The sequence below is a fragment of the Nematostella vectensis genome, chromosome 3 (genome assembly GCF_932526225.1).
Source record: "Nematostella vectensis chromosome 3, jaNemVect1.1, whole genome shotgun sequence".
Classification (NCBI taxonomy): domain Eukaryota; kingdom Metazoa; phylum Cnidaria; class Anthozoa; order Actiniaria; family Edwardsiidae; genus Nematostella; species Nematostella vectensis.
Genome location: NC_064036.1, coordinates 4,843,610 through 4,869,548, shown reverse-complemented (window position 1 = coordinate 4,869,548; position 25,939 = coordinate 4,843,610). Strand labels below are relative to the sequence as shown.

The 25,939-nt window shown below is 38.9% G+C and overlaps 4 protein-coding genes across 15 annotated transcripts in view; 2 read left to right on the top strand and 2 right to left on the bottom strand.

Annotated features, from left to right (window-relative positions):
• Positions 1-1,108: 1,108 nt before the first annotated feature.
• On the bottom strand, positions 1,109-7,823 carry LOC5512638 (ADP-ribosylation factor 6). The gene is made up of 5 exons (XM_032382001.2): positions 7,574-7,823; positions 5,475-5,585; positions 4,894-4,997; positions 3,126-3,324; positions 1,109-2,528 (listed from the first exon to the last, which is right to left on the bottom strand). Exons 2-5 carry the CDS (start codon positions 5,554-5,556, stop codon positions 2,386-2,388), a joined length of 528 nt encoding a protein of 175 aa, XP_032237892.1. The 5' UTR covers positions 5,557-5,585; positions 7,574-7,823; the 3' UTR covers positions 1,109-2,385.
• A 365-nt stretch (positions 7,824-8,188) lies between these two features.
• Positions 8,189-12,514, top strand: LOC5512637 (ADP-ribosylation factor 6). Its single transcript, XM_001632915.3, has 5 exons — positions 8,189-8,422; positions 9,812-9,915; positions 10,276-10,379; positions 10,753-10,951; positions 11,448-12,514. The coding sequence occupies exons 2-5, from the start codon at positions 9,834-9,836 to the stop codon at positions 11,588-11,590; spliced, it is 528 nt and encodes a 175-aa protein (XP_001632965.1). The 5' UTR covers positions 8,189-8,422; positions 9,812-9,833; the 3' UTR covers positions 11,591-12,514.
• Positions 12,515-13,015: 501 nt separating this feature from the next.
• On the top strand, positions 13,016-15,384 carry LOC5512603 (m7GpppX diphosphatase). The gene is made up of 4 exons (XM_048724960.1): positions 13,016-13,195; positions 13,347-13,657; positions 13,957-14,181; positions 14,328-15,384. The coding sequence occupies exons 1-4, from the start codon at positions 13,054-13,056 to the stop codon at positions 14,595-14,597; spliced, it is 948 nt and encodes a 315-aa protein (XP_048580917.1). The 5' UTR covers positions 13,016-13,053; the 3' UTR covers positions 14,598-15,384.
• LOC5512636 (ras and EF-hand domain-containing protein) overlaps positions 15,245-25,939 on the bottom strand; it is a 26,115-nt gene continuing 15,420 nt past the window's right edge. For 7 of the 12 annotated variants that reach the window (XM_048724951.1, XM_048724949.1, XM_048724952.1 and 4 more), the window contains 14 exons: positions 25,566-25,660; positions 25,370-25,406; positions 25,226-25,264; positions 24,494-24,594; positions 22,690-22,789; positions 21,536-22,297; positions 20,116-20,178; positions 19,168-19,377; positions 18,771-18,906; positions 18,259-18,340; positions 17,884-17,998; positions 17,663-17,782; positions 16,870-16,946; positions 15,245-16,569 (listed from right to left, as the gene is read on the bottom strand). In XM_048724951.1, the coding sequence (XP_048580908.1) occupies positions 16,467-16,569; positions 16,870-16,946; positions 17,663-17,782; positions 17,884-17,998; positions 18,259-18,340; positions 18,771-18,906; positions 19,168-19,377; positions 20,116-20,178; positions 21,536-22,297; positions 22,690-22,789; positions 24,494-24,594; positions 25,226-25,264; positions 25,370-25,406; positions 25,566-25,660 (2,040 nt within the window). In that variant the 3' untranslated portion in view covers positions 15,245-16,466. The remainder of the gene's footprint in view (positions 16,570-16,869; positions 16,947-17,662; positions 17,783-17,883; positions 17,999-18,258; positions 18,341-18,770; positions 18,907-19,167; positions 19,378-20,115; positions 20,179-21,535; positions 22,298-22,689; positions 22,790-24,493; positions 24,595-25,225; positions 25,265-25,369; positions 25,407-25,565; positions 25,661-25,939) is intronic. The other 5 variants (XM_048724950.1, XM_032381999.2, XM_048724953.1 and 2 more) reach the window with 4 other exon arrangements.

The following is a 25,939-nucleotide window of genomic DNA, read 5'->3' as shown; positions in this document are numbered from 1 at the left end:
TGTATTTATCTCTCCATAAAAATTGCTTTTTCCCAACGCACAAGGAGGAAAAATTCTCCCAGCACCCGTAACAAAACAAGATTTCAATGATAAAATGCTATGGAGGATAGTACTGTTAGTTTTTGTTCCTTCTCTTCTAACTCACAGCCCCCCCCCTCCATCGGAGTTTACCGTTTATTGGGAAAGTCTCATACACATTTTCGCTCTTAGTCGAGGCGCTTATTCGAGGGAAGCACTCAATTACGGAACTCAAAAACAATATAATTTCTCAAGCCGAAGTAGCATAACCTTCTAGCCATACCTGCTTGCCAACAGGGAAATTGCTCAGCCGCATAAAAACGTTGTCGCGATAAATGTACGTTCTCAGGTTTATAAATAACATCGGATCCATGCGATGCCCCGCCCCCATTTACACTATAATTTTAGTAGAGCCACCCCACCCCGTAAGTTCTACATGTATCTTATTATAGGAAATTAACGTTCCGCTAAATTAACGCGAATTTGAAAAATTGGCGTTTATTTAATTATATACTAATTAAGCTTATTGTTAATTTGTAATACATTATTTAAACGTTAATTTAGAAAACGTTAATACTGAATTTTATGAAAGATCTAATATAAAATTCAACGAATTTTAAGACCATACTCTGTTTATTAATAAATAGTTCTACATGTTTAGTTGTCTTCTTTGGTCACGTTAGGAAATTTTTCAATTCGGTCGTTGTTCTCTCTAGCCATAAAAGCTTAGTAGTATTAGTAGTATTTCGTAAATGGAATATTTCCGAAGCAGCAAATTACTAGAAAAATATGTCTTCAAAATCCGGGTTATTTAAGTTTATTAAAATACATTAGGCCCAAATTCGAGTTAATTTTATTTGTTTTTACACAAGTTGTGCAAAAATTCGCGTTAATTTGATACGCGACATGAGGAAATTGTTGCGTGACCCGAAACTAAAAGCGGCTGCGAGGAGATTTGGTCAGATCCAGAATTACTTGTAAGTTTTAATTTCCCCTATGTTCTATCCTGCTCGTGAAGTGCCATAATCAAGATGACATACAGCCTATGTAGCGTAAAGAGTTTATTTAATAAATTTCAGTGAAGTCAGACTTTGCAAGTACCACGTTTATTTGATCTAAGTTTAAAACTAATATTTCCAAAATGTACTATATAAACTCTTTACATAAATCAGGTGATTAAAATCCTCCTTATAGGAGACGTTAATCCATGGTAACACTACTTGGAATTCTATACCACAACACAGTTAACTATGACTACATTTGGTAATGTTAGAGCTCTAGCAATTATGTGTATTTACAGATCGGATTGAGTAAAAGAGCCAATGGAGGGAATTATGATTAGCAAGAATTTATAATGTTATCAAAGACATTATAAAGCTAAATGGGCTAGGACTTCAAGCTATAAAATATTAGTTATCATTGACTTGACAAGGTGGTCTCTATTAGAAATGTTGCAGTTAATCTATGAAACAATGGTGTGCTCGGGTGCAAATTTGTTCTTTTTGTCTTTTTATGTACACCACACAATTACTAAAACACACAAGGACTCAATAGGTCAATTAAACAGCCCGACTATTGCTGTTCTTATTGTTGGTCTGTAGTAATTATTACAACATTATAACGTTTGCATTTCCTTCTACAAAGTTTCTATGATTTAAAACAAAAACAATGATAGTCAATTGGGCAATCTAGGTTTGTTTGCCTACGAATTCTTGGAGGACAGCACAATTCTAACCCTGTGAAGCTCAATCCTATCAAAATGAATATACTTTGTTACTACAGATATAAAAAATTGCATTACTATTCATACGATATAATAATTGATTGGACTTCCATTGTTTGTCTCAAATAAAAAAGGCAAGATACAGAGCTAATTTTATTTTCCAAAATAAACCAAAACAGAAAAAAAAACATCACAAACATTGAAAAAATTTGTAAATCACTGTGCCATTATTTTGTGCTACAAAAAAGTTTAAAATCCTTTTTGGACTGAAAAAAAAAACTATTACTACCCTAACAGAAGTATGTCAGCCCCATACTCAGAGTCTGCTTGATGGCTATCATATGGGGTAATTAAGCAAAAGCCTGTTCTGAGGCATTGGGAGTCCTGTAGAAGGTGGAGGGAGGGGGTGTCCTGGGTTGGCTTGTAACCCATTGAACCCAGAACCTTTTGTGCACCACAAAATTCCCAATGTTTGAAACCAAAATATTTCCAAATAGCCCCAGATGTGAGCCTTCCAACAGACTTCATACGTAGGGTGGATGGGGTACAGTAAGCTGTCGGTATTGGCCTCAGAGTGGTACATAGTGTGATGATCTATAAAGACCCTGGCTATTGTATGGACAATCCCCTAAACTAGCACCTCATCATGACTTGTGATTTGCTGTTAGCCAGGACAGTCCCTCGCATAAGCCATCACCAGTGGTCGCACACGAGGGCTGGACATACCAATTGCGGTCTTTAAGCCGTGTTAGTTGCAACCTTTCTTGTATTTCATGAGGTTTGAGAGCTGACACAGAAGATATTTATATTCAAATTAGAACCTCAATTTAACATCTAATATTCAAATGTCTGTCTGCAAGGCCATAGCTAGAAAGGTTTTTATAGGGGAGGGACAGGGTTTTCAAATCTGTTGATCCTCTCTTTTTTTCTTGAAATCTGCTCCAAGTTTTTGCTTTATTCCAAATCACATGATATACAAAAACAATTAATAAAAAGAGAATTATCTGGCCATGCTCTGCTAATGCACAACTTGCATGCTTGTAGGCGCTGTAGGACTGATAGTATTGCTTTGCCCATTTATATGGACTTCTTAGGGCCTTGAATATCCAATGTTAAATTTCAATGAATCCGTGATCTGTTGTTTTAAGAATCTGCTCTATTTTTCTTTGAATTTGTAATCTGCATGCCCAGATCTGCTGATCTGAAAAACCTATTCACCACTCCTTGTATCAAGTCATTTGGGTATAATTGGTGCTACTGTAAGTCAGTTTTTATCCCAATGCATGTTGTTTTTGTTCGCAATGGCCTTATGAAACAGTGCATAACAGATAGGGAAAACAATTATATGGGTAAAAAAAAAAAACATTAAAATAGGTGTACTCACCATCAGGTAAATCCTGCTTATTTGCAAAAACTAAAATAATGGAATCCTTCATCTCCCTGTCATTAATAATCCTATGTAGCTCTGTTCTGGCCTCATCAATACGGTCCCTATCTGCACAATCTACAACAAAGATGAGGCCTTGGGTACCGGTGTAGTAATGGCGCCACAGAGGACGGATTTTGTCTTGTCCTCCAACATCCTGAGAGACAAAAAGAAACTCTATTTTATTGAAAATGGAAGAGATGGAATGCAGAGAAGAGATAATAATGCACTTCTGGTATTTCAAGATGGGACTCACATTGATAGTGATACCAAGGATCATATTTTGTGTGCATGCTTTATTTGTTGTCATGGAAGTTTGGATGATGAGTAAAGGGTGCTGACACAAAAACTGAAAATGGCTGTTCACAATATTGGTAGTGGAAGTTTAAAATGGGTACTTTGAAGAATTATCATGGATGTTTGCCTTGTTTGCCTGAACTGACAAACCTTGTCTACATTTGACGTCACACACAGCCTCGTTGATTAACAATCAAGGGTCAAAGTAAGCGTGGAATAATTTTGCTTTTTTGGCTAAAACGCGCTAATTAAATCCGTAGCGATAAAAGCTATTGGTTATACACGGTTGCACAGGAATCGGGCGGTTAGAAGTGTACCTTTAATTCACATATTTAGAGTAAGTTGGGTTGAAATTTGATTGCGAGATATAGCGTGACAGCAATGACAGACGAAGAGCACATAGAGCAGCGAATGGCAACCAATCACATTGCATGCTCGACACGCAGCGGGGAAACCTCAAGGCACTCAAATGTCATAGCGCTAGTCATGCAAGTGAAGGTAGATGCCTAGACCGAAGCGAGTTTGTATCGAAGAAAAGAAGAGCGTGAAAAAGTTAAAAAGACCGCAAACGGAGACAACTCTCTGTTTTGGTTGTTCTTTTTCGCTTAGTCTTCTTCGAAGGAAGCCAAGGATTCTTACTTAATCTTGGCACAGTTTACAACTATGCAAAATGTAGTGTAAATGCTTATAACGTTGATTTAAATATGGATAAATCTCGGGTAAAACGTGCTGAAGGAATGTTGATAATAATATGCGCTTGTATGCTAATTAGAGGAAAAAGCTGTAAAACTAGGTTCCCCGGATGTTGATCGCAGGACTTTGAGCTAAGTAAACAGGATTATGAGATTATTGATGCCTTCGAGAATAACGCAAAACTCTTTCGAATTCGGTTTTTCTTGAATATCTGGCGGAGTATAATTACCTTTTGGTGTTTTTTTTTCCGCTAACATCTAGAGTGTGCCTATTGTCATCGACTGGCATAATAAAAAAATTTCACCGGAAATAAAGCTATTGGGTCTACGGCATCGTTAAAGGCTAACGGGCTAAAGAATGTCAACACAAAAATTCCAGTGAGCCAAAGTTAAAGACCCGCTGCTAGAGGATTAACCAAGGCTACAATGAGAATCCAACATGATTGTTTATTTTGGTAATACACATAATATAAGTCTTACTGAGGCTAAAAAGAGACTTGTGAAAAGTGAAACAAAAGTCTGTCAAAATCTAAATCTGTCCAGTTACTAGAACTGTTAGTATAAGAAAGAGTATAGTCTATTTGAAATAAATAGACTTATACCCACACATTCCATAAAAGCATTTTCTTCAATGTTACAGTTTCTACATAGAATCCTATTGTAGGCAGGTATTGTCAAATAATTAGGCATGATATCTACTACAATAAGGATAGACTACATGAGCTAAATCCACTTACCCATACATTAAACTTTACTTTCTTGTATGTAACAGTTTCTACATTGAATCCTACAGTAGGTATGGTTGTGACTGACTGACCAAGCTTCAATTTATATAATATAGCTGGTAAAAGAGTCAAGAAGGCAACTAGTAAAGTTTAGAATAGCTTTTTGGATGTTTAATGTGTATGGGAAAAACGTACAAATTGTACAAAACAGGGGAACAAACAGAAATACTAAAAAACATTTTTAGTTACCATACTGTAATTTTATTACCACATCAACCAGAATCCTTTGCTTTTTTTCAATCTATTTGAATTGCAAGAATGACAATGCTTCCATTAGAAGAACAACAGGAGGGACAAACTGGATTCTGTAAGTGGTGTCATTTTCGATGGAGGGAACAACAAGATTGCAATTTGAACCATTTACAGGAATATCAAGTTTAATTTTACCATCAATTCCATTTTTCCCCAACAATTGTGGTTAATGATAATCACGAGTAAAAGATAACAGTCAGGGAGATGTAAGCTTTTGGGAGATTGTTATCAGTTGTTTTGACAAAAGGCTTAATCAATGAGGGATAGATTGATAAGGATACTGGTTTTTCCAGCAGCATCTAATCCTAACATTAGAATGCGCATCTCTTTGCTCCCAAACAACTTGGCAAACACATTCCCCATTTTGCTTCTCTGAGGGTCTTTGGAAAATCCTGGAAAAAAAAAGGTAGGAAACCATAAATCCCAATATCAACATCATCAAGAAAAATCTACAAATCCCTCACTAAAAAAATCAATATCAGTAAGTCATGCAAAACTTTTTCACTTGGCCACTTGGTTGGTATTGTTTACTTTTCGGAATACAAGAGTTTAACTGTAAGAAAAAAAAGAAAGAAAACAAATTTGCTTGGATTCACTTAGGAATTACGGCTTTTACAAATTACATTTTTGAGAAATTGTGTGAAACAGGTGTTATTCCGTGGTGAACCAACCAGAAGAAGCAAGAGCAATGGCTATTAGTTGTCTTATATTTACAAGGCTCCCAACACAGAATTTACCTGAAAAGCTGTGTACAAAATAATTCACACTATAACAATCTTATGCTATAATCGTTTGATTTGGCCAATCAAATTTCTAGAATTAACAAAGGCCTTTTTGACATACCAGCATGCACTAGCCATTAGGTTGCCTGGCCCTAACACAGAGCATTTACTTGATTGCTACTGAGAATGGCAACAGCTCAGAGGTACATACAGTATGAGCTTTGCATCTAAAGCCAGGGTTTGAACTCAAGTCAGTTTAGCTTGGGATTTTTTTAAAGGTGCAAAATGCTGGCTTTACATTGGGGACTGTGAATACCTAGTCTTTTGGATAAGGACATTGAGCTAGTGGTCCTGTCTATCACTGCATTATTATTTCTATGGTTATAAGAACACAAACTACTTTCTCTATAACACAGTTTTTGTTTGGTGAACTTGGAAAGTATATCATAATTGCAATAATTTAAGGGATCCAATACAAAGCTAAAATTCTCTGAAGTAACCATCATATGGGGCCCAGGGATCTAGACCATTGCAGATATGTTAACCACCATAAAGGCACCCAAACATTTATATTTAAGCCTTGGCTCTCTGTTGTATACTGTTTTGTATACTTGTATACTGTTTGCTCAAAATATACCTATGCTATATATAAAGTTTTGCAAAGCAGAATTTCCATAAAAAAACCTATAACTAGCATAATTGTGCAACCAGGACAAATCACACAATAATAAACACTGTTGCTAGTCTAGACAAAAGCTAAACCTAAACAAGAACACATCATAATCATAATTTTGCTTAGAGAAAAGGAGGGCCAAGGATGATGATAGAAAGGCAATTTAGAAGAGTACTACTGTACACATACTAATGGTATTATGGTGTATAATCACACCGTGATATAGTATTTGCAAGCAAGGACTTGCATTACATTTTGTTACTTTATATTATCAGGTTTCTCAATGCAGAGTTGATCTAGATGGAATGTTAAGAACTTGTTTCAAAACTTGGGGTTCTTATACAGGGCATATGGAGAAGAGGCAAGTGTATTTAGATAGACATGCCTCCAAATATACACTGTATTGATTTATGTTTACCCCTAACACAAATAACGATTTTAAACTGGAGGTGGGATTTGATGTTGGATAATTGAAAACTGCTTTTTAAATGTCAAGTGTGATATGTGAAACACAATCACAGTAGTGTCGCCAACAAAATGAAAACAAAAATGCAAAACATATTACAACCGCAAACCGGTGGTGATGAATAGCGACATGCAAGCGTAATTTAACCCAGATTTCCCAAGTATTACAACACTTTGGCCGACATTATAACCCTGCCAAATTACAGGACAGACCTCAGATTTTGTTAGCTTTTTTTACAATACTTATACTTGAAATAATTATCAAGGACCTGCCGTGCACTAATGAACTAATTCTACGGCTCTATATTATTTAAAATTACTATAGAGAAGTTTAGGGGTTCAAAAAACGACGCGACCATATGAAGAGATGGCATCTTCTTCATTATCCGAGAAATACATCGAAATACCCACAGCTCAAACAAAGAGTAACGACAAAGAATTAATGAAACAGAATAACAAACGGTTCTGGAAACATATAAAGACTAATAGATGCCACTAAAGCACCAAACATTTGTCATACCTGTGCAGTTTTAAGTCGGATGACTGTTGGAGCAACTAACGCCCAGCCAAAGAAACGAAGAATTTAACAACTAAAAATACCCTAATATATCCCCTGAGTCAAAAGATTCTTTACTTGACTATCCTTTTATCGTGCTGTGTCACTAAAGGCTTTTTATGTGTTGCTTTTGTTGGGTTTTGCCTTGGATATTTGTACATTTATGGGGAAGTGTTCCGCCATTATTACACGCCTTGTGCCGAAAAGGATTCTGGAGTACTTCTGGGTTCGTTGACTCAGTCACCCGACGTCAACCGAATACTACCCGAGATTACTCCGGAACTTTCCCGATTTTTTTGTTCTAAAGAAAATGGATATTATTTAGTTATTTGCAATAATTTCGCTTACTTTTTTATTTATTTGTTCTTACTACCTTACTGATTGCATGGAATAAAACTTTAAGGAATAATAATCTTTTTTTATAATTACATCACATTCGTATACAATATCTTTCTCATTCTATAATATATGCCTCTGACTGGCCTCAGTTTTAGAGTAGAAGGAAAGGTGACATTGTTTTTTTTATTGTTGTTGTGTGACACCACGGTAACACAATTTGCATAAGACGCGGTAGCCTGGGCAAAGAGTGGTCTAATCGTAACGGCCGCCATGATGGCTTGATTGGCACGCCCTAGAGAGTAAGAACACAAGGGTTTTAGTCTGGTTTCTTGGCGAGAAATCAAGCAAATTTCAGTACCTGTAACTACGTAAACATTATAAAAAAAGTGGTCATCGGTCTAGCAAATAATCTCGGCATTTAAGCCGAACCTGAGGCTTGTAGCGGCGTTTGAAACGGAGCGATCTGGATTTGAGGTAGGCTGGATGAGTGACTGAAATTTATGCTAACCGTACACATCTCATCTGAATTCGTTATACTGCTCTAGAGAAAATTTATTGATGACCGGTAGAGTAGTGTCCTTTCTCCGCAGGTCGTAGGAATATTTGGTCAAATTGCTTGCTCAGCAAAGCCGTGAATTTTCCACTCGGAAATCTATTTTAGTGAATTATTTCTCAAGACGGTTTGCTTTGGTTTGTTTTGTTTTTTAAATATTTTAAGATTTCTATCGTTGGATTGCATCATTGGAATTACCTGCATTACACATATCTAGGAATTCTCGGTTTTGTTTGGTACTTCCTTTATAATCAGAAGAAGTTTCGCCCACGGCGAAGAATTTTATCAGAGAAAAGGAATTTATGGCATTCTTATTCATCGCTCTTATTTTGATATCATAGAATATTCTTTTCATATTTTATAAACTGGACTTCAAACTCGAATGCTGGATACTATTCCTCAAGTCAAATCCAGCAATTTCCTATTTTTCCAATTGTCTTCGTAGTTATGTGTTCTAATGTATGTTCCGGTTGGAAAAGGACACTATATTTGTTTGCGTGATATAAGTAATTCTATGGAGCTTATCGAAATTGTGTCGAAATGTTATGAGTAGATAGGTGGATAAAACAATCGTCTATAGGACAATAAGTACTTACCCGATTACTTGCTTTAATTAAAGACAAAAATACTATTACTTTTTGTGTACAGGACAATAGCTTATCACACAAGGAGGAAATGAAGCATCACAAAGACTAGTGACATGAAAGCTATCAGATCTTTCAATGATCGCTTTTGTATTTCACACAATTCTTCTATGATCTGTAATAATGATGGCCACTGAGTTTAATTTGACTTTAAAGGTTATACTTTATGATTTAAAGAGTTTTGATTGAGAGGATATACTTAGCTCACAAATTGTCTTTTGAGTGTGTTCAGTACCTCAACTATTGAATGATGAAAGGCAGGCATTCCCCATGGTTTTGCTTATCTACTACTATGTTTGTAGTCATTTTAAAGGCATAATAAAGGATTTTCACAAGTGTAAATTGGTATTGAGTTTGTAACCATTATAATCCTTTTCAATGTTACAGATTGTTTTCCAAATTTCCACAGGGGCTCAGGTCTTGCCACAAAATTGTGGTTTTAGTGTCAGACAGAGTATTTGCAAGTAATCATGCCCCTTGGTCTATGAAAAGTTGAGCGCAACACCATAAATCTGTCATATTTCATTATGTTTTTAAGATCTGGCCCAAACCAAATCCCATATCCACCTTTAGATAATCAAGTTAATTTAGCTGCAAATTGCAAGAACTTCATGTTTTTTAATTATTGTGACTCAAAGTAGCTCAAATTGCTTTTTTTATTCTCAGGTCAAGGAGGGGATGATACAAAATGGGTAAACTTTTATCAAAGATATTTGGAAACAAGGAGATGCGGATTCTGATGTTAGGGCTTGACGCAGCTGGAAAGACGAGTATCCTTTGAATATTCACATAGATACTTGTTCAAGTTGTCTTCTCTCCCCCTCTTAAAACTTGTCACAGGCACAGTTTGAGCCATGTTTTTTATTGCAATGTATTTTTTTTAATTTCACCATCTGTTCCCCCAAATTTTGCTCTGTTTATGTATTCTCCCCAAAGCTACCACTGTATCTGAGAAAATAAATTTACATTTCTCCTTGATAATGAAAGTTAATCAGCTCTGTATTCAAATTCATTTGTTGTATTCAGCTTACTGGATTATTCTTAAATTGTACATGTACTCGCTACTATTTGACATTACCTTCATATTTTATGTGGCATTTTATTTGCATGATCCTTAACTCTATATTCAGCTATACTTTATAAATTAAAATTAGGGCAGTCTGTCACAACTATACCTACCGTAGGATTCAATGTTGAAACAGTCACTTTTCAAAAAGTTAAATTTAATGTTTGGGTAAGTACAGGACTTATTTAAAGAAATGCTTACAAAAAAGACAAATTGCTAAACCCTATGTGTGTCTTAGTTCAAATTCTTTTAATGGTTTATCGCATTCTTAACTATGCAGTTAAAAAAGAAGCTCTTTGATCCCTAGATTTTGAATTAAGTCTGCCCGTAAGATAGTACCCGCATCTAGATCTTTGATTCTTTGTAGCCCTTAACCTATTGCTTATTATTTGATATTTAAGGATTGCTTGTCAAATTGGTTCAGAGTTTAAAGTCACATGTCTTTTACCATACCCTATAAATTGCTATTCCCAAGCAAGACAAGGATTTTGTAAAAAAAAACTGTAATGTTATACATATTCATTTATTTTTATTTTCACAGGATGTAGGCGGACAAGATAAAATAAGACCCCTTTGGAGGCATTACTTTGCAGGCAGTCAAGGGCTTATATTTGTGGTTGATTGTGCGGATCGCGATAGGATTGACGAGGCTAGGAAAGAACTACAGCGCATAATCAATGATAGAGAAATGAAAGATGTTATCATATTGATATTTGCAAACAAGCAGGATTTACCAGATGGTAGGTGATAACTCCATTAAAGATACCTCATACAGAGACAAGCACCCCATTTACAAACTGCACTCAATGTTTCATGTTTAAAAAATGATTTTATAGCTGGTGGGTGGGTTGTCACATTGAAGAACGAACATGATGTATAACATGTCCATGTTTGTGAATATTAGAAGTTTCCATATATGTATACAGATTCTTACTTTTAAATAGTGTTATCTTATGGCAGTGATTGGATTTGTTTGGGTTCAAAATATGCCATCTTGTTCTATTGACCCGTAATACTGATTGTTGCTACAGAACTCTTTATTATGAGCTCTGAAGGGAAAAACATTCAAATTAGCATGGTCTATTTACATTAGCTGCTCAAAATTTAATGCATATGAGCTGTTAGGTGTTGTTAAGTACTTTTAGATGTGTTTTGTTAAAACCAAACATGGATACTATTAACAAGTTGAAGAGCTGGAACCTTGATGGTATCTGATTGTAATATTATTTTTTCCAGCCATGAAGCCTCATGAAATTCAAGAAAAGATGGGTCTCACGAGAATAAGAGATAGAAATTGGTATGTGCAGCCATCATGTGCTACAACAGGGGATGGACTTTATGATGGCCTAAAATGGCTTAGTACCAACTTCAAGACCTAGCGTCATCTAGAATTTCCATACATTAACTACCACAGACTCTTACATACATAACAAAGTGAACACTTTCCCATTGTGAATAACAATTAATTAATTATTATTATTATTATTATTACAACTGTGATAAGATTTAAATTGAGATAATCTACATAGATTGTAGATAATGATATTGTGCAATATGGTGTATCTTGAATGGTAAAGCCATATGGGACTGGGTTGATATACTTGCCTCAGGCTGTTTTTTTTCTGCTTGAAAGAGGTGAAAAAAATGGTTCATAATCAAATAAAAGTACATTTTCTTGCTAGTCTACTAAAATAGATTGTTGTCCACGTTTTTTTATATCTTCCTGTTTTTTTTCTTTTTGAAATTATTTTTTTAGATAAATTGGATTATTCTTTTAATCAATCAAAACATTTTTGTAAGGAACCAACCATTTGATATCTGATAGGCTGATAAAAAATACCCCCCTCCCACCACCACCGCACACACACACAATAAAAGTAAAGAAAATGAGTAATGAATCTCTAGAAAATGTTGAACAAGCAATCTTTGTCTAAAGGCTTTGCAAAATTCTAGAAAAAAAAATTAAACAACTCAACTGGATTACTTCTCCATCAGACATCAAATGATTGTTTAATTTGTATGTTTCCCTGGCATCTTGTGATGTGCCTTATAATGGCTATTCTAACCACACGATGATGATAGATGTCCTCTCCCTGAAAATTGTATTATACACTTTAGAATCTATAATTTTGATACCTCAATTGGGGCTGCTTTATTTTGCAAGTAGCTTTCTGTTCATTTTATAAGAAACGATTCTGGTCGGTATCAGTACGTAATGTTGAGAGTTGTGCAGAGGGCATTCTTGTAATTAGTGACAATTGTGTTGATGTGCAATTGTGTTTTACAATAAATTATGAATCCAATTATTTTGTTCTACAATATCTAGCCTGCGTAGCGGCTCAAGGAGAGGTCCCCTCTCCCCCTGTCCCTCTCCCTTGAGCAGCTACGCAGGCTATACAATATCTACCATAGCAGATACCATAAATTTACTGCATATATGCAAAAAAAAAAAAATAATAATAATTAAATGAGTGGAAATAAAAGTGAGATGAAGGTCTGTTTTGTTAACAAGCACCCTGAGAAAGACTGTCCACTCCTGGGGGGGGGTCTAGCCCTTTTATCATTCCCGTTGAAGTATATACTCGGACCAACTTTTGAAAAATAAAATCGCCTAATACTTGGGCTAGGGGAGGTTGCTACATTTAGATTTAATGAGAGCCTATGTGAAAATACCTTGGTTCCAGAGCCTCACACAAAGCACGCTTGAGTTAATAATAAGGAGTTTTGCTTGTTAGTAACATTGGGAGTTAGCGTATTTTGGGATGGGTACTGATAGTACTGTCGGGTACCCTGTGCACGTCAGACGAACAGCGGAAGGACTGGGAGCTACAGCGATTCCGACATGGCGGACGATGGTGACCAAATTTGCGCAGCCAAAAAACCGCGTCTTACAGGGCAAGGAGACGGTCTAGAAAACTTTGATAAGTTTGAGGTTATCAAAGTACTGTCTGAGAACGTACAAGGAAAATCTGTGTGTGTTCATGGTTAGTAATAATGTATATATAATAATCATTTTCTCGTGTCGCGGCACATGCGTATAAAATGTTGTTCTAAACATGACGCATAGATCATCATAACCCTAACCCCAATCACATGGTATAATGCCTCTTACATGATGACACTTTATGTTTACAGGGAAGTTTCAGTCCTGTGATGATGATGCCGTGGTTCTTTTGGAGAAAACACCATTCTCTGCTAGGAATCTCCCCATTGTCTTGTCCAAGGACACCAAACTCTCAGTAGATATGCGTAATGACGTGTATGGGCAGTACATTGGCTATCCAGCACCTACAGCAAATACTATAAAGACAACAGTTATTTACCCTGCAACAGCACAGCACATTGCCAAGTACACAAGTCAGGATGTTTTCTTTGTTTATGAGTCTCCAGAACTCTATAAAACCATAACCCTACCCTTTTTTGAGGCTCAGAAATTTAGTATACAGGTAAAAACATTCCACTCTTAAATTTGTGTACATGGTGTTTAATTTTGATATGGTTACTATTTTTAGAAGGTACAGTACTACAAAAGGAAAATTTACAATTACAAAAAAGTCAGATAATTGAATTTTACGCTCTTTAAGTTTTTTTTATTTCTTTCTATCATTATAAACTTATAAATGATAGTGTATTTCTCTACTTTTACATAGGGTTGTCTACTGCTTGTTTTGCTTCCTGTGGTGAAAATAGAGAAAAAATACTCAATGGTGTCTCATGAATTCTTACATTGCTGTTTTAAATTCAGTGGGTTTATAACATCCTCGAGAAGAAGGCTGAGACCGAGAGGGTAGTGTTTGAGGATGGTGATCCTGAGACAGGTTTTGTACTGCTGCCAGACATGAAGTGGGATCAGCAACAGGTGGAGAACCTGTATCTAATTGCCATCTGCCACAAGCGGGGAATCAAGTCACTGCGGGACTTAAATGAAGAACATATACCCCTTCTGAAAAACATACTTAACAAGGGAAGGGTAAGAACTTACAGTACAATAGTTGCTGTTTGCACTGTTGTAGTTGCTGCAGGGAAGTTATATTACTGAACAGTAATTGTAGCTTTTTTTTCAGATTAATTTGAGTTGTCGTGCAATTAACTGTTTTTTTTTCTCATTTTTTTCAGGATGCTATCAGGACCAAGTACAATGTTCCACACTCTCAGCTTCGCATCTATGTACATTACCAGCCTTCCTACTATCATTTCCATGTGCACTTCACTCATCTGAAGTTTGATGCCCCAGGCTTAGGCTCGGGGAAGGCTCATCTCCTTAGTGACATTATTGACAATATCAGTACCATTGATAGTGGCTATTACCAGAAGAAGACACTTCCTTGTATACTGAGGGAGCATGATAAATTATATCAAGAGTTCAAGCAAGCAGGAAATGTGTGATTCTAGGCCCCACTAGTCTATACAAACACTTGTTCACTATGAGAAAGACAATGAATAGGCGATTCCAGCTATAAATCAATTAACTCCTTTTCATTCAGAAATGCTGAGGCCACAACAACCAGATGCGGCACACACATTTGTAACGTTTGTTTGACAAATCTACCAGAGTAACCACATGCTGTGCGCATGTGTTTTAGCTGGAATGGCATATTAACACTAAATCATAATGCTTTTGTAAGATAAGTGAATAATTATAAAGCAGCAGAATGTGTCAGGAGTAGGTAAATGTGGGAGGGGTGAAAAAGCAATATCTTTCTCTATTTTTTCATGCCAACCACAAACAAAGGCCACCCCTTCAAGTTTATCTGCTGGAAACATTCACAATTGTTCCATCATTTACACTTAAGAGTGGTTTTCAAAAGCCTGTGAAATACTACTTGTTTATCAAGTTCTAATACACTGTAATGTAATTGTTCTCTTTTGTTCTGGCTTGGCTATTACACTATAACAATTACATTTTAGTGCATGGGATTTTGAATGCCACTCTAATGCCCCCCATTATTTCATACAGTTGATTTAGCCATATGGCATAGATAGCATAGATAGATTGAAAACAATGCATGGAGTCAACCAAACATGGTATAATATTATTGCCAAATTTATATTTATTGTATAAATTATTGTTATTTGTTTACTTCATACAGTTGAATATATGTTATGCACTGTACTATGTTTTCACTGTAAATAAACTTTTTAACATTTTAGAAATAAATAATCCCATACTTTATATAGATGTTTTGCATAAAATCTTAACAGCTACTCTCTCTTACATGTTAACTTATATATGGGTTCTACAATGAATAGGCATATTTTGAAATTTCTAAAAAATGTTCATCTCTACAATTTAAAAAAATTGTCTTTTCTAAAATTTACATTACAAAGATGTTGAATAAAGATAAAAAGACCCAGATCAGATGTAAGGATTAAAATGTTAAAAATCCACAAACTAAGAAAGCAGTAACACCATAAAACAAATTATCCTGAGTACCAGTCCTGAGCTTGCTTACACTGCTTACATGGGAGCAGCATAAGTTCATTGTGTGAGACTCCTGAAGCTCTAGCTCCTGGCAACCACAGCAACAAAATTTAAAGCCTCCAATTAATTAGAATTGAGATGTGTCAAAATGGACTGGGCGCAGACTGTCCTATTTGAATCAAAAGTGTTTGTATCAAAGCTGTAGCACTTAAAATGGCTTTTAGCATAATGTCTTCGCCAGTGTAGAGAAGGAAGTGCAGACCTAGCAATTCCTGAGAACCAGCTCTCAGTCCATCAATCTGTGGCCTAAGAGGGCAGGGGCCGGTTCCTAGAAAGCAGGTTAGCACTACCCAGGGATAAAAACGGCTATCTCGACTTTTGATTGGATAAAAAGGGCTTTTATCCCTGGGTTAGCGTTAGCGTGCTTTCTACCCGGCCCCGGGTGCTAAACAGCTGCTATTGGTATCAATGAAGATACCCAAGATGGATGTTTGATTATGTTGGATTTTCTTAGCCTATCAAATGCAAGTGTTAAAGCCATGCCACTCATTGCCACACCCACATATATTGATTGACTGCTGAATTGCCATGTTTGCACTGAAGTCCAAAACTTGTTTGCAACGACAAGGAATTTCCCATTATTTTAACGTCTTTTACGACTCTTATTATTGATCTAGATAAGGTAAAATGCCTCAGTTGTGATAACGATACGGTTATTTCCTTGTCATTCAAAGTTTCAAAAGATGTTTGACACCTATTATATGCATGAATGAGTGCATGAATGTGTAACTATTAAAAAATTTGATATCATTCTGTTCACGTGTTGACGGATATCACGTTGAGCAGCAGTTTGTCTTCTTTTTCTTGATGTCGTTATCTGTCAATTTCATGCCGTTGTTCTGCTTTACCTCGATATCCTCTACATCGCGTAACATCCTGTACGGGACATATCACCAATGAGCTAGTTTTACCAATGTGAAAACAATTGCGGGAAGAAATGTAAGAAAATTGGGGTGTGCAACTTCGTTCTTTTTTTGCTTCTAAGTGCTTAAGGAAGAGTTATTGGGGGAGGGGCGTGGCTTCCAGTTGGGGGAATGGGTACTACGCTTTTTTCGCCTATTGTTCTAGATTATTTCCAAGTTCGAAACTCATTAATTTCAGCGGTGAGTGAAGGCTTTGTTCGGGGTTAACGGAATTTTCGTTTCAATCCGCAAATGTTCATAAATGAGAGATTACCTTGCTAATTCGATACAAGCTTCGGCGATGTTTTTGTTCTCCTTCGAGCTTGTTTCAATGAACAGTGCGCCGTGCTCCTAAACAAAAGAATAAAAAAAAGACGTTCATAAGCTACAGTTGAACCTGGATTTTCCGATGTGCCTCTGAAAAAATGAAAGTGCATCTTTAAATATTGCTTTATTTACGGTATTTTTGCCAGGGAAAGAAAGTAAAATAAAATAACCGTTACATATAAGATATCGTATAGTCCAAGGGCCGGTTGCACAAAGCCTGGATAAGTTTTCCACCGGATAGGCGCTAACCGCCGGATATAATCCCTATCCAGCGGATAGTTGCACTCAAATAGCTTCGCGTTGCTAAGTGATATTTGTATCAAAAATGGAGGACGAAAGTAAACCACTCAACAGAAACGCGATTTTTACGGCCGCTGAATGCACCACCATTCTTGAAGAGGCCGAAAAAACATAAATTTTATCCGACCTTTATCATCCGGATAACTTTAACCGCTGGATAACTTTTATTCGGGCTTTGTGCAACCGAATCACGCCACTTGGATAACTTTTATCCGCTGGATAAGGATTTAACCGGAGGATAATACTTAACCAGGCTTTGTGCAACCGGCCCCAGTTTTCGAAATTTTCTTCATTACCCGATAGACCACGTGACCTGAACAGTATTAGAGACAAGGGTCACTTTTACCGCTGACACTTGTTTCTAACGTAACCATGACAGAACCTGAACACATAAAACTATGAATGTTGAGCGTAGCAGTGTTGTGACACCGCTGACATACCTTTGCTAGTCTTGAGCCGCTCTCAGCAGTGATCACCGTCTTGTTCTCGGCGGCAGCCGACTGGCGAATATCAATCTTGTTGCCACACAGCATGATGGGTACTGGCTTACTACAGCTTTCCTGTCACGTGACAAAACAAAAGTTAGGGGCACAGAAAGAGGACATAATATAGCAAGATCTGTACGACGATTTTTTTTATTTCACGGATGACGTTTACTAACCTCGATTGCCTCGACCCAGTCCCTCACGTCCAAGAATGACGTCTCACATGTGACATCATAGAGTAGTAAAACGCCATCGGCCTTACGGAAGTACGACTTAGCGATGCTTCGAAACCTGGCGCGAGAGAGAAAGAGAGATTGAGATAATGATTTTTTGAAGGAACAGTACCAGCCTCATAGTCTGCGTAATTTTCAAATGTCAGCTGGAAGCTGTTTTCATTTTCATTGCCAGCAAACAGTTCGCTAGTTTGTTTTTGGGGGAGAACCTGTATGTGCTGGAAGTAATATTACCTAGACGACTCTGGGATCAGTGAAAGTACTCTAGTTAGGAGTGCCAATGAAAGTACTTTGCTTCCAAAAGAGCGTGTTACTTACCTTTCTTGACCAGCGGTATCCCACAGCTGTAATGCGTATGTCTTCCCGTCGACCACCAGGGTCTTCATTTGGAAGTCGACCCCTGTCAATAGAAAGAAGCTTTGAGCGATAAAACAAATCGCCTTACTACCGTTGGCTTATTGATGAAGTCGAGCCACACACGCCAGCAGAAACACGTCGTCCGTTGCTTTAACCATTTCAGATTTCCGTGACATTTGGCAGCTTGCATAAATTGGGTGGGGGGAGGGGTGAGAGAGCGCGTCCCCCTGGTCCTTTTAACACTCAACTGTTTCAGATTTCTCTGACATTTGGTAGCTTGCATAAATTCGGTGGGGGGAGGGGTGAGAGAGCGCGTTCCCCTGGTCCTTTTAACACTCAACTGTTTCAGATTTCTCTGACATTTGGCAGCTTGCATAAATTCGCGGGTAAGATTGTAGTTTTGAGCGACCATCTGCTATGTAATAGTGTATACAAATGATACTACTAATGATAGGTGCATAGTGACTATTTACCTAGGGTCGAGTTGAGAGCGCTGTGGAATCTGTTACGACAGAGTCTGAGGATGAAGCTCGACTTGCCGACCGCGGCGTCGCCAGCCAGCACGATCTTGAACATACGCTCCGGGACACGCTCATCCACGTTAGACATCTAAGTCACAAAGAGAACTACATGTTAGACGAACTAGCTTCTGTGCGCTGAATATACTTCAGCCTCCACCCCCTGTCACCTCCACCGTGAAACAATTTGCGGATGAATAGTCGCAACTTTTTTATGCGCATCCTCTTAGCCATCTTTGCCACGCCCACCCCCCTCCCCTCCCTAAACTGTGTTCCAATGGGGCTCCTTACGCCACCTACTTGCATTCTACTGCTACCACTTATCACTAAGCGCTTCATTCAGTCTACTTACATTGAGCGCCGTGTTTGTAGACGCCTCGGATATAGAGTCGGCTCCGACGGCAGCTTCTCTCACGCCAACCGTCGTATCATCGTCCTCTGTTTCCGTCTCTTCCTCGGAGTCGGTCAGTCCTGTTGCCATAGCAACGAGTTGAGCTAACTCCTCATCGTCGACGTCGTCTTCGTCGATATCTTCCTCGTCTTCCTTGATGACGCTTTTGAACTATTAGGGAAAGGGAAGTGAGCGAGTAGGCTTTTGCTATATATAGAGACGAATAGAATGCAAACTCGCTGATGGTTATTTCGGTTACAATCTTTCAGGATGAGGGATTAAAATGAACGAAAGAAGACCTCACTGGTTAGTGTTTAAGATGACATGGTTAGCTAGATCTTGATATTGTCGATACTATTCATGTGACCAGGTTAAAAATGGTATTACAATGGTTTTAAAGTGTGTATAGCACATACAGATAAGATTAGTCGGTTAGTGATTACTACTGTGTTAGCGCACAGTGAAGAGTTCATTACTGCACTGTGTTAGCGCACAGTGAAGAGTTCATTACTGCACTGTGTTAGCGCACAGTGAAGAGTTCATTACTGCACTGTGTTAGCGCACAGTGAAGAGTTCATTACTGCACTGTGTTAGCGCACAGTGAAGAGTTCATTACTGCACTGTGTTAGCGCACAGTGAAGAGTTCATTACTGCACTGTGTTAGCGCACAGTGAAGAGTTCATTACTGCACTGTGTTAGCGCACAGTGAAGAGTTCATTACTGCACTGTGTTAGCGCACAGTGAAGAGTTAATTACTGCACTGTGTTAGCGCACAGTGAAGAGTTCATTACTGCACTGTGTTAGCGCACAGTGAAGAGTTCATTACTGCACTGTATTAGCGCACAGTGAAGAGTTCATTACTGCACTGTGTTAGCGCAGGCGTAAAAATTTAATTACTGCAAGAATCACCTGTGCCTCTAGCTCGGATATATCAGCGCGGCTGAGGTCGGAGTCCGGGAGGGATTCACTCTGCTGTAGGAGCACACACGAGAAACAGTGAGAACGCGATAAAAGGGGTAGGAAAAGGATGCCAACGAAAGATGTATTGGGGACTTTAAGATGCGATAACGGCTACGGCTAGGACAGAGTGACCAAGAATAACACTGGAACGCTTGGCGACAATTTACAAAATAGTTTCGATGAAATTGTCTAGACTTTATATTCAGGAACAAACAGAAATTAACCGTAAACTTCATTTCTACAATGGAAAACAGAGAAAGGTGAATTTATACTCAAACCTACCACGTACTCGCCAGTCCGTAAAACTTGGAATTTCACGTCGTGTTTTGGCGGAGAACGGTCGGAAATCTATCAGATAGAACGCATTTTCATTTGCAGCCTTTCAATTCTCAAAGTAATTCCATTGTTTTCCAACGTCGCCGTTTTCCTACAGCCGTACTCTTATCTTAAAGTCCCTCTTTATAGCGCGACGCGCGCTACCGTGGCAAGTAAGAGAAAGTTTAAGGAAATTTGGCCAATAAGCAAACTAGCTAGTAGGATTTCATTGCCACGCTGGTTAGCCATCTGCAAATCCGTGCGTCACAAAGAAACCGTCACCATCGGGGTAAATACCCCCACCGCTACCATACCGCTCCACAGGTCGCACCGAGAATTTTGGTTCAAGAAGACTCCATTGAGAGGTACTGTAGTTGAACCTCAAAATGTCGCTGTAAAAGGCCTTTGTCAATCAAATGGTACGTTTCCTGCATCCTTATTGGCCTACTTTACAAAACTGTAAAAGTGGCCACGGTAGTATGCATAATAGATCAATTGTACTTCTACTTTTCTGAATTGGTTAAGCTTGATACTATTATTTTTTAAACTCTGAGAATAAACTTTAATCTTTTGATGATTTATTTATTTTTGACGCATTTGGTATGCTTTTATGGTTACTATTTTACACTACACAGCTGGTGTGACAATTTATTTATCATCCACTCTAATTAATCATTTGACAACGCACCCCAAGGAAAGACAGGCTCGTGATTACCCAACGTAGTGCCTAAACCTCCCCTCTCTCCCCTCCCCTATAAAAACCTTCATTGCCAGCTGTTATCAAAATAACGAATTCCTTCCACGATTTGCCGTCAAATGACAAGAAACTGTGATAGTAATTTAGGTTTTAGTGAGGAACATAAATGATAGAGGAAAACGAGGCGCATGGTCAATTCTCATTTTTACTTACCCTATACCCGCACGCGGCGTGTGGTTGTTTTTTAAAGTTTAACTCTCCGATTTATTATCTCTTAGTTTTTAAAATCAATATTTAAGTTGTTTAGGTTGTTTAGGCTCAAGATATTTAAAATTTATATTTATTTAGACAGTCTACCTTTATTCTTGTCACAACAGATCCCCTTGGAAGGGTTTTTGAAGTGTGTCTCGGCGACTCAATAACCGGATGGCGTTGCTGAGTTTGGTCTTCCTGTGGCTCAACATGAGCTGACTTGCGAGTCCTCGGTGCGGGCACAGGGCGGATCAGCGGCGCAATGATCTCTCGCAAGGCCCGTCTCTCCTCCTCCATCCGATAACTCTTGGCGGAAGTGAGGTCTTCTTGTGGGACGGGCGGGGCAGGCGCTTCCCTATCCGTAACTTTATTGGGCGGCGTCTGAGCCTTAACGTCTTCGGCGCTTTTCTGTAGCGCATTCAACTTCTCCGCAAGCTGAGTGAGCCCTTCTCCAGTACTGAAATCAAGACGATCAGCGCTTTGTGTGCGCAAGTGTGGCAACGAGCGCGTTCTTTCGCCAGCGAAGTCGTTACGTCTTTTGACCTGCTCCATACTATGCCACTTCCCCGCCCGGGCAATTGGCGGCCATGCAGACCTATTTCCCCGCCCAGTCGGCCCCTCTCCCTCGTCTAAAGTCTCTAAGCTTCTGTGGCGGCACGGTTTACGAAGGATGCTGTTTCGCTTAAAAGGGGAATTGTCGTCAGCTCGTTTGAATCCGTCTGAGCCCGCGGGTCGCTCGGTCTCCGCTTCGTCTTCGTCTTCCCAGATGACGTCATTGGTCTCCCGGCCTGCTATTTTGATGCGCTCATGTTGTGTAGCACCCAGTTTTGCAGGGATTGGTGGAGCTTCCTCGTGACGGCTTTGTAGCTGCATTGAGTTGGTTTAAGAGTTTATGGGTTTTAAAAAGTTTTTGTTTATTGGGTTAGTGGGTTTATTCCAAACACGTCACTTTTTAAAGGGAAAATAACGTGTATTTTAGAGGCTGATTCACATTCGATGCGTAAATCTAGGTTGAGTTCTAGCTGATCATGAAACTGTCCCTTAAACGGCAGCTATCGAGTTTATCATTTTAGTATTTTAGTTTAGTATTTTATTCATTTATGTTTAGTTTATTCCTAGCTTGATATCCAAGTATTATATCATTTTTTATGACTTTATGGGTATGTTCTTCATCGTTGCTTCAAGGATTTTAGTTCTTTTAAAATCTTCAGTTTTATGTTCGTATGCTCTTAAATATCCTGTTATAAATCCGGACGTACCGTGATTGTGCTCGTGTTGTTACCGTCCGACTCGGGGTCATAACCGGACAGCTCCTCCGCGCCATCAGCTATATCTTCCCCAGATTTGGCCCCATGAGACCTGAAGTGACAGGATATGAGATATGAATAACATTATTGTAGGGTTCCAAGCGAGCTAAGCTACCCCGCTAAATGACTACTAAAATAATTATGATCATCATGTCATCACAACAACCAGCACATCACCACCATCAAGGGGTACCACCAACAGGGCACATCATTATCATCCCGACATAACACCACCATCAAGGGGTACCACTAACAGGGCACATCATTATCATCCCGACATAACACCACCATCAAGGGGTACCATCAACAGGGCACATCATTATCATCCCGACATAACACCACCATCAAGGGGTACCATCAACAGGGCACATCATTATCATCCCGACATACCACCACCATCAAGGGGTACCATCAACAGGGCACATCATTATCATCCCGACATAACACCACCATCAAGGGGTACCATCAACAGGGCACATCATTATCATCCCGACATAACACCACCATCAAGGGGTACCATCAACAGGGCACATCATTATCATCCCGACATAACACCACCATCAAGGGGTACCATCAACAGGGCACATCATTATCATCCCGACATAACACCACCATCAAGGGGTACCACCAACAGGGCACATCATTATCATCCCGACATAACACCACCATCAAGGGGTACCACCATCAGGGCACATCATTATCATCCCGACATAACACCACCATCAAGGGGTACCATCAACAGGGCACATCATTATCATCCCGACATAACACCGCCATCAAGGGGTACCACCAACAGGGCACATCATTATCATCCCGACATAACACCACCATCAAGGGGTACCATCAACAGGGCACATCATTATCATCCCGACATAACACCACCATCAAGGGGTACCACCAACAGGGCACATCATTATCATCCCGACATAACACCACCATCAAGGGGTACCACCATCAGGGGCTCCCCATACTACCACCATTAGGGGCTATAACACCACCATCAGGGGCTCCAATACCACCATCAGGGGCTCCAATACCACCATCAGGGGCTCCAATACCACCATCAGGGGCTCTAATACCACCATCAGGGGCTCCAATACCACCATCAGGGGCTCCCCATACTACCACCATCAGGGGCTCCAATACCACTATCAGAGGCCCCCATATCATCATCGTCGTCGTCGGCGTCGTCGTCTTCGTCGTCGTCGTCATCATCATCATCATCCCCATATCAACGCTGTCACCAACACCGTCAACGCCACCATCATCAAATACCAACACTATCACCACCATCATCATCGTCACCATACCAACACTATCACCACCATCATCATCGTCAACATACCAACACTATCGCCACCATCATCGTCAACATACCAACACTATCATCGTCAACATACCAACACTACCGCCACCATCATTATCGTCACCATACCAACACTATCGCCACCATCATCGTCAACATACCAACACTATCATCGTCAACATACCAACACTATCGCCACCATCATCATCGTCACCATACCAACACTATCGCCACCATCATCGTCAACATACCAACACTATCATCGTCAACATACCAACACTATCGCCACCATCATTATCGTCACCATACCAACACTATCACAAACAACATCGTTTTTGTTTGCATCGGGTATTCGTACCAACACTATCACCGCCATCATCATCACCACACCAACACTGTCACCACCACAATCACGTAACAAATAGAACCCCCTGTGTATATCATTATTACCGGCTGGGAGACATGCTCCGACTAGAGATGGACCCGTAGTCACTATGCGTGCTTTTGATGCTGGCATTACGCCGGCACTTTTCCCCACGCTCACTCCGCCGCTATAATCAGAACAGACGATGATGCATCAGAACAGACTACCAGAAAGATAATAAGAGAAAGAGCTACGGGAACTATGTATATTGGGTTCAAATTTAAAGAAGCATCGTTCTAATACAGAAGGGTTCTACAGTTTAAGAGCTTCAGCGTATTTGCTGTAATAAGGATTAGTAGACCACGGTAATTAGGATACTTTGTCAGCGATTTCTTAATAAAATAACCAAAAATGCATTCCCAATTCGCTGAATATTGTATTCAGTTATGGTTACTCAGTACTGACTGAGTAACCATAGCCTCTTGAGTGTTCGTGACTAGCCCGAACGCTCTCCAAACCTAACTTCGTATTTAGGTTCTATAGTACTGTTCAAATGTTTCGAGAGTTGAAAACAACGACCGCGTGGGTTTTAGACAAGAGAAATAGAAATATAACGAAAAAGGATTTCGCAGAGGCAGGATAACATTTCGCACAATGGTTAGAGATATTTTATTCGCTGAATACAATATTCAGCGAATTGGGAATGCATTTTTGGTTATTTTATTAAGAAATCGCTGACAAAGTATCCTAATTCCCGTGAGTAGACCTTCAATACATTAAGTTCCTACTGACTGATGCTATATCGTTTGGCTTCATACCTTTCCTTTGGATGACGGAGACCTGGTTTTTCCGACGACCTATAAAATAAGTTTGGTTTTAACAAATTTCCTATCGATTCAGTCAACAATGAAAGTTGATAAAGTGCATGAGAAAAATGCGATATATTGTTTGTAATTACTAACCACCTCGAGAGCTGTTCGAAGGTCGTTATTTGTTTTCCTACGATAAAAAAAATACAAACTTAGGTGCATAAAATCACTGGATTCAACAGAGGATGAAACAAGGGATCTTAGGGGGTAGGGGTGGGGAGGATGAGGGGGGTGGGTTTCATCTCGGTCACCGTGTTTCAGGCTCTCTCTGTCGAGCGTTGAAACTTACTGAAGTAAGTCAAGCTGTTGCCGTAACGACTCGCGTTCACTGGAAGGCATCGTGCTATAAGCCTCGTCTTCCTCTTCGGTGCCATCAGGGAAATTCTGCACATAAATACAATCACTTCAATTAGAGGTTAAGGTTTTGCTCCTATTTCATACACCTATTTCAAAAAAGGTTGTCAGTGCAAAGGGCGAATGGCAAATAGTAAATGGCAGTTCTAAGCCCGAACGGTGCTTCTGGGTACTAATCATTCGTAAAATTAAAAGTATTAAATAAAATCTAGCAATGTCAGAGACATACATTGATGATCTTTAATGGATAATTGTTTGATTTATCCATATTCTTCAGCAATTAGTAGAAATTTAATGATACCCATGGCT